Source organism: Oncorhynchus tshawytscha, linkage group LG02 (assembly GCF_018296145.1).
Source record: "Oncorhynchus tshawytscha isolate Ot180627B linkage group LG02, Otsh_v2.0, whole genome shotgun sequence".
Lineage (NCBI taxonomy): Eukaryota > Metazoa > Chordata > Actinopteri > Salmoniformes > Salmonidae > Oncorhynchus > Oncorhynchus tshawytscha.
This window is the reverse complement of record NC_056430.1, coordinates 3,980,788-4,001,608: the sequence shown is the minus strand read 5'-3', so window position 1 is coordinate 4,001,608 and position 20,821 is coordinate 3,980,788. Positions and strand designations below refer to the sequence as shown.

General features: G+C 45.7%; 1 protein-coding gene across 1 annotated transcript in view; it reads left to right on the top strand.

Moving 5' to 3' along the window:
- Positions 1 to 712: 712 nt before the first annotated feature.
- Positions 713 to 20,821, top strand: part of LOC112263265 (amphoterin-induced protein 3) — a 35,969-nt gene continuing 15,860 nt past the window's right edge. The window contains exon 1 of the mRNA XM_042304886.1: positions 713 to 2,665. Within this exon, the coding sequence (XP_042160820.1) occupies positions 713 to 2,665 (1,953 nt within the window). The remainder of the gene's footprint in view (positions 2,666 to 20,821) is intronic.

The window sequence follows — 20,821 nt, the reverse complement described above, 5'->3', positions numbered from 1 at the left end:
CCAGGAGTGGATTTAATGAGACACTGACATGATATTTATGGACTTTGAGTAGGTGAGGAGTATAAACTTAATCCACTTTCGGCTATCACTGAGCTGTGATGCAGAAGTACATTAACCCTAATCGACTTCCAGCTATCACTGAGCTGTGATGCAGATGTACAGTACATCCCCAGAGCCAAATAATGATCATGGGCTTTTCGTCAGGGATCATTGTATTCCTCTCATCTTTCAGTCACATGAAATTAACAAACCCAACCAGGGCAGGGACTGAGTGACTTTTGATGCCCAAACCCAACCAGGGCAGGGACTGAGTGACCTTTGAGGCCCAAACCCAACCAGGGCAGGGACTGAGTGACCTTTGAGGCTATTGAACTAGTTATTCTCTCCTCTCTGTTTTTCCGGCCAAGTGGAAAGGCAGGCCGTTCTGGCAGTTGTCAATCTACGGCTGTAGCTGCTATATTCCCCAACCAATCCAAGCTCCTGTTGAGACAGAAACAGTACAGCAACTCCCAACTCCACTCCCATTTGGAAACAGAGAGGAAGACAGAGAGAGACAGAGAGAGAGAGAAAGCACTAACCAAACTCCTATTGAGACATAGAGAGACTTTACACTCACCAAAAAAGAGACCGTGCAACAAACCAAGCCCCACGGACGGACGTACAGATTCCACGCCTGGTGACACTCTGGCCACTCTCCTGTCCAATCGGCGCCATGTTCTGGTCTCAGGGTGTAGCTGCCCCTTTGGTGCTGGTGTTGAACCCTCTCCTCCTAGTGTTGCTGCTGCAACAGCAGGTAACTGAGGCTGAGGTCTGGGCTGAGGATGAGGTCTGGGCTGAGGCCGAGATAGGGGCTGATGCTGGGGTCGGAGCAGAGGCCGGGGTTGGGGTTGGGGTCTGGGCTGATGCTGGAGTTGGGGCTGAGGCCAAGGTCGGGGATGAGGCTGGGGTCAGGGGTGAGGCTGGGGTCAGGGGTAAGGCTGGGGTCAGGGGTAAGGCTGAGGTCGGGGCTGAGGCTGTGACTGAGGATGGGGTCGGGGCTGATTCTGGGGTCGGTGCTTGGGTCAGGGCTAAGGCTGAGGTTGGGGCTGTGACTGAGGCTGGGGTCAGGGCTAAGGCTAAGGTCAGGGCTGAGGCTGGGGTTGGGGCTGAGGCTGTGACTGAGGATGGGGTTGGGACTGAGGTCGGGGCTGATTCTGGGGTCGGTGCTTGGGTCAGGGCTAAGGCTGAGGTCAGGGCTGGGGTTGGGGCTGAGACTGTGACTGAGGTCGGGGTTGAGGCCGGACCTGGGGCTGAGGCCGGACCTGGGGCTGAGGCCGGACCTGGGGCTGAGGCCCGTTTCGGAGCTTGTTTGGCTGGGGTCGGGACTAGTGAGGCCGAGGATGGGGCTGAGGTCGGGGCTAGTGAGGCTGAGGTCAGCAGCTGTCCCAAGGGATGCCTGTGTTGCTCCGACATCCTCAGCTGCGCCGACCAGGGTCTGAAGGCGCTGCCCTCTGAGCTGCATGCGTACATCACCACCCTGGACCTCAACCACAACCACTTGACTGAGTTGAAGGAGGGAAGCTTTGCTGCGCTGCCCCGTCTGGAGTCCCTCCGCCTGGCTCACAACCGGCTGAAATGCCTCGAGCCCGGAACCTTCCGGAACAGCAGATCGCTACGGCAACTGGACCTGTCGTCCAATCAGCTAGACAAAGTGGAGGTGCACTACTTTCTGGAGCTGACAGGATTGGAGGAGCTGCTGCTCTTCAACAACCGCATCGTTCGGGTGGAGAGCAAGGCCCTTGCGGCGCTCGGCAACTTGCGCAAGGCCTACGTCAGCCACAACCACCTCACGGACTTCCCATTCTTCTCCATCCAGGAGGACAGCCACCCCTTCCTGGCCACCATGGACCTGTCCTCCAACAGCATGTCCAAACTCCCCCTGGTGGACATCGAGACCCTGCCGGCGGCCTTGCAGAGCGGACTCTTCCTCCACAACAACACCCTGATCTGCGAGTGCGAAATGTACAATATGTTCCGGCGCTGGGAACAGAAGGGATTCACCTCCGTCAGGGATTTTCGTGAGGAATACACCTGCCTGGTGTACGGGGAACGCAAGGCCTCCGTTAAGTTTTTCCAGCACAGACGCTTCTTTGAACTGAACTTAAACTGCAGTTCGGCGGTGGCTGGAGCTGTCAAGGAGCCTGAGGGCAGCCTGCTGGTGTACGAAGGAGATGGCGTGGTTCTGGACTGTCACACCACGCTCAGAGGACAGCACCTGACCTACCTGTGGGTGTCACCTCACCATGGAGCCGGTGCTCCGCCGGAGAACAACGGCACTCTCCGCATGCACGCCAACGGCAGCCTGGAGATCATATCAGCGCAGGCTGAGGACTCCGGCGTGTACTGGTGCAAGGTCTTCGACGCAGTCAAGAAGAACGAGTCATGGGAGGTCAACGTGACGGTGTTGATGCGGCACGACGAGGCCGAGCCCTTCAACACGGGGTTTACGACCCTCATAGGGTGCGTGACGACCCTCGTCCTGGTCCTCATGTACCTCTACCTGACCCCCTGCCGCTGCTGGTGCTGCAAGCACCCCTTGCCGCCGGGTACACCCAGCCCCGCCAACGACCAGTCCTCGATCCTGACCTCCCCCCCACCCAGCACCACAGAGGGCCCAGGCCGCAAGGTCAGTAACAACAAGCATGTGGTGTTTCTGGAGCCCATCAAAGAGGTGTAGCACGGCTGGCTAAGGGCGGTTTTTAGTTTCGAGGCACCCCATCACCTCAGTCTTCTGACTCACCCATTGTGCCATAACACCAGACAGACAGCCATCTTCTACTGTACCTTCCCTCTACCCAACACCTTCCTCCTCTACTCCACCCCACTCCCAGAGAAGGTTTGTTTGGCTACCCACCAGGCAAGGAGTTAGACACTGCCTCTCATTGTAGCGGTAAGGCAGCAGAGATAAAGAGAGGGAGTAGGGAGAAAGGCAGAGAGACAGAAATAGAGACAGGAAGAGAGGCAGGGAGACAGAAAGCAAGACAGCGAAAGAGAGCAGAGAAATGAAAACCCAGCATAAACTCAACTGGCCCAGACAGGTTTGACTGGACTGCCTTTTCAGAGGAGTAAAGCTGCATGGAGCCTGCATACTGAGTGAGAAACAGAGACACTAGGTTAGGGTGTCTTTCCCAAAGTGCCGTTTTTCAGAAATCCAGATTTGAAGATTCCTGGAATTACGAGGGCGAATACGCAGGAAATCAGAGAATTCTCCAACTAGGATTTCTGGAGAAAAAAATTCAGGGAATTCATGGAATGTTACCTGAATTTTGTAACCCAACACAGAGGGAATATCTATAACAAAACAAAACAGGATAGAGCTGTCCCTCTTAGCACGGCTTGTACCCTTTAATGAAGCATATCTACTGTTATGGATGCTTTGTCTAGAAACATAAAATCAATCAGCCATAATTGTACATCTTGATTTTTATTTATTTTTTATAGCAAGTCAGATTATTATCAGAATCAGATCTATGAAGGTTACACTTTATAGAAGAAATATATAGGATAGAGAAAATGTCATATGAAACCCTGTTGAACTGGCGATTTACAAAGAAAAGTATAAACAGAAAACACAGTACGTGTGCAGAACGGTTGAACAGCAGACCTGCTGTGATTACGATGAGAGGAGATAGAGGGGATTGTTGCTGTTGAACAAGTTTTTTATTGACGTTCAGCCACGTTGGTTGCTACGCAACAACTGAAAAATACAGAATATTGAGCGACGAAGTGCCAACTAACTAAAGTTAAGTTAGTTATGGTAAACGTGTCGCTAGATTGAAAAGGACTTTCCAAAACAGACAGCTTGTTGTTTTCCAACTGGAATTATTTACTTCCTCTATCACCACGTACCCCAACACCCTTCTCCCCCTCCCTACTTCCTCTCTCTCCCTACTTCCTCTCTCTCCCTACTTCCTCTCTCTCCCTACTTCCTCTCTCTCCCTACTTCCTCTCTCTCCCTACTTTCTCTCTCTCCCTACTTCCTCTCTCTCCCTACTTCCTCTCTCTCCCTACTTCCTCTCTCTCCCTACTTCCTCTCTCTCCCTACTTTCTCTCTCTCCCTACTTCCTCTCTCTCCCTACTTCCTCTCTCTCCCTACTTCCTCTCTCTCCTTACTTCCTCTCTCTCCCTACTTCCTCTCTCTCCCTACTTTCTCTCTCTCTCTCTCTCTCGCATCCTTTCTTTTTCAATCAGTTAATAAATCTTACTTAATAAATTCATATTAGTTAATAAAGCTTCTTGGACCGCAGAGGTAAATGTCTTCTGCCTTGTTATTATAACGTGTCTGTGGCCAAAGATTAGGGGTGAGTGTGTGTGTTGTCTTGTGTTTATACTATAGTCTTTACAAGATATAATATAATATGCTAGCTAAGACGGAAACAGAGACGGGTCAGCTGGTTGTCTTTTTGAGATGCGATACGGACTGTATGATTTCTACTGCTGATAACACGGTAATTTACATTTGATTTCAATCCCTTTTTGACCACACCCATTTTTGATTTAAACAAAACTTTCCATACATATTTGCCAAGTGCTCAAAGTGTTATTGTGGACCTGAATGCCAAAATTTTCGGAGATAAGAGGTGCTCAAAGTTGACCCATTTTGCATACCCCACCATAACATGAGACATCCATGTCTTCATCACTGGAAAATATAAACGGTTGAGGTTGATATCATTTAATAACCTACAACCACCCAGGTCAATATACTGCCACACAAGATAATGACCACCCAGGTCAATATACTGCCACACAAGATAATGACCACCCAGGTCAATATACTGCCACACAAGATAATGACCACCCAGGTCAATATACTGCCACACAAGATAATGACCACCCAGGTCAATATACTGCCACACAAGATAATGACCACCCATGTCAATATACTGCCACACAAGATAATGACCACCCAGGTCAATATACTGTCACACAAGATAATGACCACCCAGGTCAACATACTGCCACACAAGATAACGACCACCCAGGTCAATATACTGTCACACAATATAATGACCACCCAGGTCAATATACTGTCACACAAGATAATGACCACCCAGGTCAATATACTGTCACACAAGATAATGACCACCCAGGTCAATATACTGTCACACAATGACACCCAACACACACACACAAACATGCAATTATGCCACTCACACACGTACTTAAGTGCATATACACACACAAAACACACACACACACACACACACTCACACACGTTACTCTGGATAAGAATGAGAGGCGATGGGAGTGCTGGGGATTGGCTAGAAGCAAGAATAGCCTAACTAACTGTTTCTGTCTCTGCCCAATATATTACATTAAATACTGGTTTTCTCATGTTGTCGCCATACTTGAGGCAGAGGTTATGATGCTCCATACTGTGTGTGTGTTTCAGTGTGTTTCAGTGTCTGGGTGAGAACAGGAAAGAAGGAAAGTACAAGTAGTGTAGCATTTACTAAAACCACATTTACTAAACCACATTTACTAAACCCACATTTACTAAACCCACATTTACTAAACCCACATTTACTAAACCCACATTTACTAGAACCACATTTACTAAACCCACATTTACTAGACCCACATTTACTAGACCCACATTTACTAGAACCACATTTACTAAACCCACATTTACTAGACCCACATTTACTAGACATACATTTACTAAACCCACATTTACTAGACCCACATTTACTAAACCCACATTTACTAGAACCATATTTACTAAACCCACATTTACTAGACCCACATTTACTAAACCCACATTTACAAACCCACATTTACGAGACCCACATTTACTAGACATACATTTACTAAACCCACATTTACTAAACCCACATTTGCTAGAACCACATTTACTAAACCAACATTTACTAAACCCACATTTACTAAACCCACATTTACTAAACCCACATTTACTAGAACCATATTTACTAAACCCACATTTACTAAACCCACATTTACTAGACCCACATTTACTATACCCACATTTGCTAAACCCACATTTACTAGAACCACATTTACTAAACCCATATTTACTAGACCCACATTTACTAGACATACATTTACTAAACCCACATTTACTAGACCCACATTTACTAAACCAACATTTACTAAACCAACATTTACTAAACCCACATTTACTAAACCCACATTTACTAAACCCACATTTACTAAACCCACATTTACTAACCCCAAATGTACTAAACCCACACATTATTGGATGCTTTACAGTAGTGCTTGGCCTGCTCTGGCCTCCTCTCAAACAAACAGAGGTAAAGTCATGAACACAACACACGGCCCACTAAAAAGTAGATTGTTGTCTGCTACTTCTAAAAGAGAGAGACACAATCGAGATCACACATTTGTCAACCCAGTGAGATGGTTCCATGGCTGGCTGAACAGTCTCAGCGGGACTTGAATTTGAGCCACAGATCGTGTGTGAGGAGATCTGGTTATTGACCATTTGAGCTGTGTTGAGTGAGAGAGAGACTCTCCTCCCGTCCTTTCAGGTTTGGAGCTAAGTGCCTCAGTCATCTCAGTCTCCTCTTCTCTCTATTTTTCTTACTCTCCCCTCTCTCCTCTCTCCTCTCTCCTCTCCTCTCCTCTCTTTTCCTCTCCTCTCCTCTCCTCTCCTCTCTTTTCCTCTCCTCTCCTCCTCTCCCTCTCTCCTCTCCTCTTTTCCTCTCCTCTCCTCCTCTCCTCTCCTCCTCTCCTCTCCCTCCTGTCTCCTCTCCCTCTCTCCTCTCCTGTCCCTCTTTCCTCTTCTGTCTCCACCCTCTTTCCTCTCCCTCCTGTCTCCTCCCTCTATCCTCTCCTCTCCCTCCTGTCTCCTCCCCTTTTCTTCTCCTCTCCCTCTCTCCTCTCCCTCCTTTCTCCTCTCCCTCTCTCCTCTCCCTCCTTTCTCCTCTCACTCTCCTTTCCTCCCACTCCTGTCTCCTCCCTCTATCCTCTCCTCTCCCTCCTGTCTCCTCCCTTTTTCTTCTCCTCTCCCTCTCCCCTTTCCCTCCTGTCTCCTCTCCTCTCCTTCTTTCCTATTCTGTCTCCTCCCTCTTTCCACTCCTCTCCCTCTCTCCTCTCCATCTCCTATTCTCTGGTCTCCAGTAGAAAACCTCTTTTGCTCAGTGGCCTGGTAAAGATAAAGACTACAGCCATGAATCCAGATAGAGTATATATACGTGTATTCTATTGCCTCTTTAAGTAGATACATTCTGTGCTGGATTCATTTTCAACACCGATATTTTCAATTAACGCTTAATTTTTCACATCTCTCTTATTCGTAAAGAAACATTCTTGTTTTCCTGATCCAACTAGTGCATATAATCGTGTGTGACGTCGCCAGAGTGGCTGTGTTAGAGATGGATGCTGATGGTGTGTTACAGGCTGCCTGGCTCCGCGTGATTGGGTATGAAAAATGAAATACTCCGGCTAGCATCACAGTGATTGGAGGGAATTAAGAAATTGCACAACCGATTAACTCAATGTATCTATGACCAACGAGAACTAAACGAAAAGAGGGAATACTTAGGAGGAAAGAATCAACATTGAAAAGGGAATAAGCTACTTAAAAATGCAAAACAAGAATAAAGGAACTCTGCGTTGGCACATCGTCACATTAAACAGCATTAACAATGAGAGTAAATATAGGTAGAATGGCTCTATTTACATTGTTATCTTTGAGAGTAAATATAGGTAGAATGGCTCTATTTACATTGTTATCTTTGAGAGTAAATATAGGTAGAATGGGTATATTTATCAATGAGAGTAAATATAGGTAGAATGGGTCTATTTATCAATGAGAGTAAATATAGGTAGAATGGGTCTATTTATCAATGAGAGTAAATATAGGTAGAATGGCTCTATTTATCAATGAGAGTAAATATAGGTAGAATGGCTCTATTTACATTGTTATCAATGAGAGTAAATATAGGTAGAATGGGTCTATTTATCAATGAGAGTAAATATAGGTAGAATGGGTCTATTTATATTGTTAACAATGAGAGTAAATATAGGTAGAATGGCTCTATTTATTTTCCTTGGCAGAATGATAATGATAAAGTGGTTTGCTAGTCAACACAGAACTGCTGAGGACAATCAACAAATGATACATCACTATAGCTTTCAACAACTAAATAAAGACCTCCTCCTCCACCCCACAGACAGTATCTCTAATTACAACCTCCCAGCAGCCAGCCAGCCCCCTTTACCTCCTTTCCCCACAGACAGAATGATAACCTCCCAGCAGCCAGCCAGCCCCTGGTTCCTCCTCCCCACAGACAGAACTGCTAAGGACAATCCCAGCAGCCAAATGATACATCACTCCCCACAGACAGTATTCAACAACCTCCCAGCAAGCCAAAGCACCTCCTCCTCCACCCCACAGACAGTATCCCTCAATACAACCCCCCAGCAGCCAGCCAGCCCCCTGCACCTCCTCCTCCTCCCCACAGACAGTATCCCTCAATACAACCTCCCAGCAGCCAGCCAGCCCCCTGCACCTCCTCCTCCTCCCCATAGACAGTATCCCTCAATACAACCCCCAGCAGCCAGCCAGCCCCCTGCACCTCCTCCTCCTCCCCACAGACAGTATCCCTCAATACAACCTCCCAGCAGCCAGCCAGCTCCCTGCACCTCCTCCTCCCCACTCTCATTGTTAACAATAAAAATAGAGCCATTCTACCTATATTTACTCTCAAAGATAAATAGACCCAGTAGTCTGGTCTCTGCACTCCATCCATTACCAATAGGCAATTCAGACAGAAAGTATGAACGCCATCGTAGCAGAACAACAGAGGATAAATCAACTTCTATCTCCACCAGGCTGCCATTTTAATTTCCTCCCTCCTTCCTGTGCTATGTTATTCATAGACATCCATCTTATCATCAGCGTTAGCCCAGAATGTGTGTGTCAGGGTTTCCGTTAGCGGCTTTTGTCAGTTTGTTGTTGTTGTTGTTGTTGAAAAGCTGATAAGTAAAATTGCAGCTGGCCAATTGTCCCGGGAGAAGAAGAAAAAAATCCCATTGCTAAATATTGTCTTTGTGCCTATCAGAGAGCATCGGGCCTCCCTTGACAAAAAATAAATAAATAAAAAATGTGCCAATCAGCGTCGAGCTAAACTGAGCGAGCTCAACTGTGAATGGTCCTGGCGCACCAAAACAAAGTGTCAAGGGGAATCCCAGCTTGGATTTGACGTCACTCCAATCAAATTCCATTGAGAGCCAACGTTATGGACATCAAGAAAAAGTTGAATTGTTGCATCTCGTTGTGCTGTCGTTCCCCGGTGGCTAGCTAGCCAGCCTTTCCCTAAATTAGCCATGGATGGAGATAGGGATTTGGACTTGTGTTTTTACTTAATTCTCCATACTGGTCAATGATTATAATGGCGCGATTATAAAATTCCTACATTGTTGTGTCCCTGGTCTGAGAGGATGGAAGTTCAATATGTAGCTAGATGTAGAAGGCTAATGTTAACTAGCTAACGTTGCCCATGAGTGGAAGTTAGACTGTTTCGTCAACATGAGAGGAGGATGGCGTTTCTCTACAAGTAGGGTGAGTCAACATGTTCTGCACGAACCCAGCTTACATTGATTGGACTAAATTGTTTTTGGTATCTTTTAGTTGTCACTGTATTAGACTAAGCAGAGGTGATTAGATGATGTTGAAATGTTGAAGTTGAAATAGTGCTGGAACAGTGGAGGCAGCTCCTGTTTTATTTGTGACTTGCGGTTAACTCTCTGTGGTTCTAAATCAATAGTGGTGAAAGTGGTCCGAAGATATGGGGGAACATTAACGTGCTTGACCGTGCTGTAGGTTACTGTACATTCAATATGATTTGTGGACTTCACTGGACAGAGGTTGCAGTCGAGTTTTGTGATAAAACAAAAGGTGTGGTTGAATTTATTCTGCCACTGTGTCTTCTTATTGTCTCGGCCTTTAGGCCTATATATCACGGTGTCAAGGCATATGAACTAACAGGTTATAGATTAAACAACGCAATTATCACAATAATAATTGAACAGTGAATAAACTGCAACATCTCGTCTAAAGCGTATGAGTTCACAAATGTATTTGACTGTTTTTAATAATCAACCAGAAACACTGCATCTACCGTGGTAGAAATACGTTATTGAGGTTTATATTATTTTTATTATATTATTATTATTATATATCTAAATGCATATGTTTATTAGGCTACTTTGTCTTTAAATACAATGCTCCTCCTAGCCTCCTTTCCTACCATCCTTCTTGGTCTGCTACTTGATATCTTTCTTGTTCTCCTACTTGATCTCCTACTTGATATCTTTCTTGGACTCCTCCTTGGACTCCTCCTTGATCTCCGACTTGATCTCCTTCTTGTTCTCCTTCTTGGACTTCTCCTTGATCTCCTCGGTCTCCTTCATGGTCTCCTCCTTTGATATCCTTCTTGGCCTCCTTCTTGGACTCCTCCTCGAACTTTTCGATCTCCGACTTGGACTCCTCCTCGATCTCCTCCTTGTTCTCCTTCTTGATTTCCTCCTTGGACTCCTTCTTTGACTCCTTCTTGGACTCCTCCTTGGACTCCTCCTTGGACTCCTCAGACTCCTTCATGGTCTCCTCCTTGATTTCCTCCTTGGACTCCTCCTTGGACTTCTACTTGGACTCCTATTTGATCTCCTTCTTGGACTCCTTCTTGGACTCCTCCTTGGACTCCTCAGATTCCTTCATGGTCTCCTTCTTGGACGCCTCCTTGGACTCCTCCTTGGACTCCTTCTTGGACTCCTTCATGGTCTCCTTGATCTCCTTCTTGTTCTCCTTCTTGGACTCCTTCTTGGACTCCTCCTTGATCTCCTTCTTGATCTTCTCATTGGACTTTGCATCCTGTAGAAATTTGCATCCTGTAGTACTAACTCAGAAAGTTCTGGGACACTGTAAAGTCCATGGAGAATAAGAGCACCTCCTCCCAGCTGCCCACTGCTCCCAGGCTAGGAAACATTGTCACCACTGATAAATCCGCTATAATTGAGAATTTCAATAAGCATTTCTCTACGGCTGGCCATGCTTTACACATCGCTACCCCTACCCCGGTCAACTGCCCGGCACCCTCCACAGCAACCCGCCAAAGCCCCCACCATTTCTCCTTTACCCAAATCCAGATAGCCGATGTTCTGAAAGAGCTGCAAAAGCTGGACCCCTACAAATCAGCCGGGCTAGACAATCTGGACCCTCTCTTTCTAAAATGATCTGCCGAAATTGTTGCAACCCCTATTACTAGCCTGTTCAACCTCTCTTTCATATCGTCTGAGATTCCCAAAGATTGGAAAGCTGCCGCGGTCATCCCCCTCTTCAAAGAGGGTGACACTCTAGACCCAAACTGCTACAGACCTATATCTATCCTACCCTGTCTTTCTAAGGTCTTCGAAAGCCAAGTTAACAAACAGATTACTGACCATTTCAAATCCCACCATACCTTCTCCGCTATGCAATCTGGTTTCAGAGCTGGTCATGGGTGCACCTCAGCCACGCTCAAGGTTCTAAATGACATCATAACCGCCATCGATAAGAGACATTACTGTGCAGCCATATTCATCGACCTCGCCAAAGCTTTCGGCTCTTTCAATCACAACATTCTTATTGACAGACTCGACAGCCTTGGTTTCTCAAATGATTGCCTCGCCTGGTTTACCAACTACTTCTCTGATAGAGTTCAGTGTGTCAAATCGGAGGGCCTGTTGTCTGGACCTCTGACAGTCTCTATGGGTGTGCCACAGGGTTAAATTCTCGGGCCGACTCTCTTTTCTGTATACATCAATGATGTTGCTCTTGCTGCTGGTGATTCTCTGATCCACCTCTACACAGACGACACCATTCTGTATACTTCTGGCCCCTCCTTGGACACTGTGTTAACTAACCTCCAGACGAGCTTCAATGCCATACAAGTCTCCTTCCGTGGCCTCCAACTGCTCTTAAACGCAAGTAAAACTAAATGCATGCTTTTCAATCGATCGCTGCCCCACCTGCTCGCCCGTCCAGCATCACTACTCTGGACGGCTCTGACTTAGAATACGTGGACAACTACAAATACCTAGGTGTCTGGTTAGGCTGTAAACTCTCCTTCCAGACTCACATTAAGCATCTCCAATCTAAAATTAAATCTAGAATTGGCTTCCTATATCGCAACAAAGCATCCTTCACTAATGCTGCCAAACATACCCTCGTAAAACTGACCATCCTACCGATCCTCGACTTCGGTGATGTCATCTATAAAATAGCCTCCAACACTCTACTCAACAAACTGGATGCAGTCTATCACAGTGCCATCCGTTTTGTCACCAAAGCCCCATACACTACCCACCATTGCGACCTGTACGCTCTCGTTGGTTGGCCCTCGCTTCATACTCATCGCCAAACCCACTGGCTACAGGTTATCTACAAGTCTCTGCTAGGTAAAGCCCCGCCTTATCTCAGCTCACTGGTCACCATAGCAGCACCCACTCGTAGCACGACCTCCAGCAGGTATATCTCACTGGTCACCCCCAAAGCCAATTCCTCCTTTGGTCGTCTTTCCTTCCAGTTCTCTGCTGCCCATGACTGTAACGAATTGCAAAAATTTCTAAAGCTGGAGGCTCACATCTCCCTCACTAGCTTTAAGCACCAGCTGTCAGAGCATTTTACAGATCACTGCACCTGTACTTAGCCTATCTGTAAACAGCCCATCTACAGTGCCTTGCGAAAGTATTCGGCCCCCTTGAACTTTGCGACCTTTTGCCACATTTCAGGCTTCAAACATAAAGATATAAAACTGTATTTTTTGTGAAGAATCAACAACAAGTGGGACACAATCATGAAGTGGAACGACATTTATTGGATATTTCAAACTTTTTTAACAAATCAAAAACTGAAAAATTGGGCGTGCAAAATTATTCAGCCCCTTTACTTAAAGTGCAGCAAACTCTCTCCAGAAGTTCAATGAGGATCTCTGAATGATCCAATGTTGACCTAAATGACTAATGATGATAAATACAATCCACCTGTGTGTAATCAAGTCTCCGTATAAATGCACCTGCACTGTGATAGTCTCAGAGGTCCGTTAAAAGCGCAGAGAGCATCATGAAGAACAAGGAACACACCAGGCAGGTCCGAGATACTATTGTGAAGAAGTTTAAAGCCGGATTTGGATACAAAAAGATTTCCCAAGCTTTAAACATCCCAAGGAGCACTGTGCAAGCGATAATATTGAAATGGAAGGAGTATCAGACCACTGCAAATCTACCAAGACCTGGCCGTCCCTCTAAACTTTCAGCTCATACAAGGAGAAGACTGATCAGAGATGCAGCCAAGAGGCCCATGATCACTCTGGATGAGCTGCAGAGATCTACAGCTGAGGTGGGAGACTCTGTCCATAGGACAACAATCAGTCGTATATTGCACAAATCTGGCCTTTATGGAAGAGTGGCAAGAAGAAAGCCATTTCTTAAAGATATCCATAAAAAGTGTCGTTTAAAGTTTGCCACAAGCCACCTGGGAGACACACCAAACATGTGGAAGAAGGTGCTCTGGTCAGATGAAACCAAAATTGAACTTGGCAACAATGCGAAATGTTATGTTTGGCGTAAAAGCAACACAGCTCATCACCCTGAACACACCATCCCCACTGTCAAACATGGTGGTGGCAGCATCATGGTTTGGGCCTGCTTTTCTTCAGCAGGGACAGGGAAGATGGTTAAAATTGATGGGAAGATGGATAGAGCCAAATACAGGACCATTCTGGAAGAAAACCTGATGGAGTCTGCAAAAGACCTGAGACTGGGACGGAGATTTGTCTTCCAACAAGACAATGATCCAAAACATAAAGCAAAATCTACAATGGAATGGTTAAAAGATAAACATATCCAGGTGTTAGAATGGCCAAGTCAAAGTCCAGACCTGAATCCAATCGAGAATCTGTGGAAAGAACTGAAAACTGCTGTTCACAAATGCTCTCCATCCAACCTCACTGAGCTCGAGCTGTTTTGCAAGGAGGAATGGGAAAAAATTTCAGTCTCTTGATGTGCAAAACTGATAGAGACATACCCCAAGCGACTTACAGCTGTAATCACAGCAAAAGGTGGCGCTACAAAGTATTAACTTAAGGGGGCTGAATAATTTTGCACGCCCAATTTTTCAGTTTTTGATTTGTTAAAAAAGTTTGAAATATCCAATAAATGTCATTCCACTTCATGATTGTGTCCCACTTGTTGTTGATTCTTCACAAAAAAATACAGTTTTATATCTTTATGTTTGAAGCCTGAAATGTGGCAAAAGGTCGCAAAGTTCAAGGGGGCCGAATACTTTCGCAAGGCACTGTATCTACCTACCTCATCCCCAAACTGGTATTTATTTATTTATTTTGCTCCTTTGCACCCCAGTATCTCTACCTGCACATTCATCTTCTGCCGATCTACCATTCCAGTGTTTAATTGCTATATTGTAATTACTTCGCCAAAATGGCCTATTTATTTCCTTAACTTACCTCAGTTGCACTCACTGTATATAGATGTTTTGTTTTATTTTGTTCTACTGTATTATTGACTGTATGTTTTGTTTATTCCATGTGTAACTCTGTGTTGTTGTATGTGTCGAATTGCTACGCTTTATCTTGGCCAGGTCGCAGTTGCAAATGAGAACTTGTTCTCAACTAGCCTACCTGGTGAAATAAAGGTGAAATAAAAATGTAAAAAACTCCTCCTCGTACTCCTTTTTGGACTCCTCCTTGATCTCCTTCTTGGACTCCTCCTTGGACTCCTTCATGGTCTCCTTTGATCTTCTACTTGTTCTCCTACTTGGTCTCCTGTTTGGACTCTTCCTTGATCTCCTTCTTGGACTCCTCCTTGATCTCCTTCTTGGACTCCTCCTTGAACTGCTACTTGATCTCCTTCTTTGACTCCTTCTTTGATTCCTCCTTGATCATTCTACTTGATTTCCTTCTTGGACTCCTTCTTGATCTCCTCCTTGGACTCCTCCTTGGACTCCTCCTTGGACTCCTCCTTGATCTCCTACTTGGCGAAAGTATATTATTCTGCTAATAGCCAATCATGGTGCATGGCTTCTTTTGCATTCCAATCTATTGAATGAATGTATTAATTACAGTCATTTACCGTTCTCTTTCTCAGAGTGGAAACGTTGTTTGTAGAGTTCACAACCTAACTACACTTGTCATAAACAAGTGTTTGTAAACATGTTTTCAAAATGCCTCCAGCTGTCCATCACTACAGTAAACCGAGAACTGTATTCTAAAAATCAAAACACATCATCTACAGTTGTACAAATATATTACTGTATTCAATAAAAAAATATATACTGTTTAAAAATGTATATGTGTATTAGGCTACTGTGCAGTCTGACAAAAACCATCAGGACAATGAGATGTTTACTGTAGTCTACATAGTAAACATAGTAAAGTGCCTAATTCCTTACATAAGGGAGAGCAGGCCATGTCCAGACTTTATCGGTGAACTCAAGTACTCATTAACTCTGTTTTTAATGTTTTTTCGTGTTGCATCACTCATGGACAGAAACTTCTGAGACACAGTATTAATGATGAACACCCAGAGGTTCACTCCAAATGTTGAATAGACATGCAGACTAATTCCTTAACGCAGGAAGGGAAAGAGGAATAATAGGTTACAGTCTGTGGTCGTCAAAACAATTAGGCTAAATACATTTATATTGTTTTGTTGGGATCGGCTCTCGGAACTCATTACAAAGGCAGCTTCTATCTTCAATATAATCATTCATTCAGAAGGTTAAACCCATAGGTCTTAGGCTTGCAGTAAATTAAACTACCAGGTTCATTTGTCATTAGATTATAATAATCCATGCCTTCTGGGAATGTTAAAAAGCCCGAAAGTTATAGGTGGAGTGAGACATTTTTAAAAAATCAACCAAAGTCCACCTTTAAATACTTTATTTTCAAAATATTGAAAGAGTGTGGGTGCAACGGGGAGAAAGAAAATGGTGGAGTTTGAGGCCATGTGGCGGAGAGTGATGCCTACACTGGAGATGGGGGTGTGGCGGAGAGTGATGCCTGCACTGGAGATGGGGGTGTGGCGGAGAGTGATGCACTGCACTGGAGATGGGGGTGTGGTGGAGAGTGATGCACTGGAGATCGGGGTGTGGCGGAGAGTGATGCCTGCACTGGAGATGGGGGTGTGGCGGAGAGTGATGCACTGGAGATGGGGGTGTGGTGGAGAGTGATGCACTGGAGATGGGAGTGTGGCGGAGAGTGATGCACTGGAGATGGGGGTGTGGTGGAGAGTGATGCACTGGAGATGGGGGTGTGGCGGAGAGTGATGCCTGCACTGGAGATGGGGGTGTGGCGGAGAGTGATGCACTGGAGATGGGGTTGTGGTGGAGAGTGATGCACTGGAGATGGGAGTGTGGCAGAGAGTGATGCACTGGAGATGGGGGGGGTGTGGTGATGAGTGATGCACTGGAGATGCACTGGGGGGTGTGGCGGAGAGTGATGCCTGCACTGGAGATGGGGGTGTGGCGGAGAGTGATGCACTGGAGATGGGGTTGTGGTGGAGAGTGATGCACTGGAGATGGGAGTGTGGCGGAGAGTGATGCACTGGAGATGGGGGGGGTGTGGCTGGAGAGTGATGCCTGCACTGGAGATGGGGGTGTGGCGGAGAGTGATGCACTGGAGATGGGGGTGTGGTGGAGAGTGATGCCTGCACTGGAGATGGGGGTGTGGCGGAGAGTGATGCACTGGAGATGGGGGTGTGGTGGAGAGTGATGCACTGGAGATGGGGGTGTGGGGGTGTGGCTGGAGAGTGATGCCTGCACTGGAGATGGGGGTGTGGTGGAGAGTGATGCACTGGAGATGGGGGTGTGGCGGAGAGTGATGCACTGGAGATGGGGGTGTGGTGGAGAGTGATGCACTGGAGATGGGGGGGGTGTGATGCACTGGAGAGTGATGCCTGCACTGGAGATGGGGGTGTGGCGGAGAGTGATGCACTGGAGATGGGGGTGTGGTGGAGAGTGATGCACTGGAGATGGGAGTGTGGCAGAGAGTGATGCACTGGAGATGGGGGTGTGGTGGAGAGTGATGCACTGGAGATGGGGGTGTGGCGGAGAGTGATGCACTGGAGATGGGGGTGTGGCGGAGAGTGATGCACTGGAGATGGGGGTGTGGCGGAGAGTGATGCACTGGAGATGGGGGTGTGGTGAGAGTGATGCACTGGAGATGGGGGTGTGGCGGAGAATGATGCACTGGAGATGGGGGTGTGGCGGAGAGGATGCACTGGAGATGGGGGTGTGGTGGAGAGTGATGCACTGGAGATGGGGGTGTGGCGGAGAGTGATGCTGGAGATGGGGGTGTGGTGGAGAGTGATGCACTGGAGATGGAGATGGGGGTGTGGTGGAGAGTGATGCACTGGAGATGGAGATGGGGGGTGTGGTGGAGAGTGATGCACTGGAGATGGAGATGGGGGTGTGGCGGAGAGTGATGCACTGGAGATGGAGATGGGGGTGTGGCGGAGAGTGATGCACTGGAGATGGAGATCGGGGTGTGGTGGAGAGTGATGCGGGCGCTGGAGATGGGGGTGTGAGCAGGTGCGTCTGGACAGGGGTGATGTAGTTGTCGTTTGTATGTTTCATACGCCTCTTGGCGGAGGGAACGCAACACCCTGCTACAACTCAACTCCCCGTGGAGTGAAAAAGGTATGTGATCGTAGGTGTGGGGGGAGGACGACAGAGGCAGAGACAATTACAGTTTACTATTTATTATTCCTAACACGGTATTGTGGGGAAATGGGGCTGGACAGAACCAAGGCAAAGAAAGTAAAAGTTCAAGAGTCCCATCTCCTACCTTAACTACCAACTACTTACCTAATCTTTTAGCACCTCCTGGCGTGTTAACCAAAATACAGGGGGTGCTCCCCCAGTTCTTACCTAGTGTGCATAGACAGAGAACATACTACGGGTCTATGTATGCCTACAGGCCTCTTGCCCCGCTGGGAACAAATTAAACAGAATAATTACTAAGTTAAAGTGAACCATTTCAATAACCAAAAGCACTAAGTCCTATTGGCTCACACACCTCAGAAGTAGCAGCTACAAAATACTTCCAACAAAATGTTCACGGACTAACAACCAACACAGGACATTAAACTTTCTCTCTCCTGACAAAGGAACACTGGTTTTTATCCAGCTGGAGAAGGAGTTGGTGATTGAAGACAGTTGTTTCCCCCGACGAGTGGGAGGGTTCAGAGCTCCAATCAGATGGGGCCGACCAATCAGCTGTTTGAAGAATCCAGAATTCCATTTACTGAAATACACACAAGCCCATAACAACAGAGAAACTGGGGAACTTAACAGTGTATGTTTTTATTGTCTAAAAATCTAAAATAAAATCGTACAAAAACAAAGCTTGCGACACGTATTCTGATTATTGATTATTGATTATTCATTATGTATTTTATTGTATTTATTTAGTCTAAATTCTTCATTGTAAACCACCATTTCACAAATAATTTAACAGACACACAACATAAGCAGATTAACTTTCTTTATTTAAAACCAAATGTTGGTACTTATTTATTTTGATCCAAAGCCACAAATGAGTGAGTCAGTCAGCTTTACGCAGACAATTATAGATTTATGCTGCAAAATAGCCTACTAAATAAGCCAAGCCTAAATTAATATATTAAATTGTAATGCTGAGTAAAAGATACATTCTTTCTGATTGTCTTTAGCAATTACTATTTGGATTATAATACATTTGTCTATTTGTTGCATTTTTCGTCAGGTCTGTGATATTTCAGAAATGTAAAACTTTAGAGCACTAAAGCCTCGAATATATTGTAAGTGAATCCCCGTTTTGTCCTTTAGGCTTTACAATAGGACTCAACTCTGAAGCATTTCACAAGCATTTTGCTACACTCACAATAGCATCTGCTAACCATGTGTTTGTGACCAATAAAGTTGGATTTGATTTGATTCTGAATTTTGACTGACATCAGCATCTATCGGTCGCCTAAACTGTGGCACAAATTGGGGGATTTTTTCACTCCTAGCCGAGCTATTAGACTATCCGTTTGTAAATTAATGGTGGTGTGAATGTACATTTCATAAATGAATGAAGTAGCTCAGGTCTTCAAAATATGAGCGACCTTTTTCCACTCCCTCTCCTCGCTGGACTCTCTTTCATTCAGTTTCTTCTTCACATCAGCAAAGAAGTAGAGAGTTTCAGAAACTCACTTTATATAGAGGGACTATCACTCTCACACTGTGGTACATAAAGACAGTTTTTGTTATTTAGAATGATTTCGTTCTGTTTTTACAGGGTGAGAAAACAAAGGCACACCGTTCCTGTTTTTTGAAAATCATCATTCCACATGTCAAGTGTAATTGCGCCATTGTATTTACAAGTTTTCTCAACTCCAGGACCCCCTGCCAGCAAATTTGTTTTGCCTGATTCAGGACTCTAGTTACTGTTACGTTCCCCAGTTTATGTGTTGTAGTTTGTGTATTTGCATGTGTTTATTTCAGGAAATGGCTTCCTGAAATCCCTCAAGCAGCTGATTGGTCGACTCCATGGCTAATTGGAGAGCTGACCCCGCCCCCTCGTCAAGACACAGCTGTCTCCAGTTACACATTCATTCTGAAGCTATATAAAAGCCAGTGTTCTGTTCAGGAGGTTGATGGCTGGGAGGTCATTGCAGAGAGATTGAATGTAATAGAGAATCATTGCTGAGAGAGGAGGCTGATGGCTGTGGATAATTTACTATGTTAGTTGTTGGTAGCAGTTGGTATGTTCAGTGGGTTTGTTTGCTCAGATAGAGCTTATTTGATGTCCTTTGTTTCTTAGTTTGTTTGAGAAATTATTTGTTCTCCTGTTTCATTTGTTCCCAGGGGGGAAGGGGAAGGCACCTAGGGAGTGCTTAGGCAAGAGGCCCGCGGGCATACATATACCCGTAGCATATTCACTGTCTAGGCACAATAGGTAAGACCTGGGCGGACCACCCCCTGTATTTTGGTTAGGGCACCAGGTGGTGCTAAATTAGGTAAGTATTGGTTAGGCAGGTAAGATAGGAGAGGGGGGGGGGCTTTGAGATTTACTTTCTTTGCTTTGGTTCCGTCCAGCCCCTTTTCCCCATATTACCGTGTAAAGGAATAAAGTCCTTGTAAACGGTACTACATTCTGTCTGTCATCCTTACTCGCACCTACAGTCCATACCTTTTTCACTTCACGGAGAGTTTAATTGTAGCAGGGTGTTGCGTTCCCTCTTCATAGAGGCGTGCGTAACAGTTACATAGAAGAGGGACTCATGGACTAAAACATTCACACCTTCATTAATTTACGAAAATATAGATTAACGCTCTAACTCCCCCTTGTGGTGCAGTGACAGAATGACGCAATTTACCACAATCTGCCACCATCTGCCACAAATGCGGCATAACGAAGCTTGTCTATATCCACAAGCTGACCAATAGAATAGGTAGTATAAAAATGTTCTACTGTAGTAGATTGACATAGACTAGTGATTTTTGATGTCCGTTACTCGTCTTGTTGGCTGAGGAAAAAGTAAATGTGGACTGTTATTCGAATATGTTCAAATTACACATCAGAATTTATTTAAGAGCCACACATTGTTGCCTTCTCGACATCCATGTTCTGTTAATACGAATGACCATATTCTAAATGTGATTGGTCATTCTGAGGACCGCCTGGGCGTGGATGCCCTAATCAGCAACCTTCCAGTTATTAGTCCAACGCCCAATGCATATGGGTCAGGTACATTTGTCAGATGTCTGGTAAAT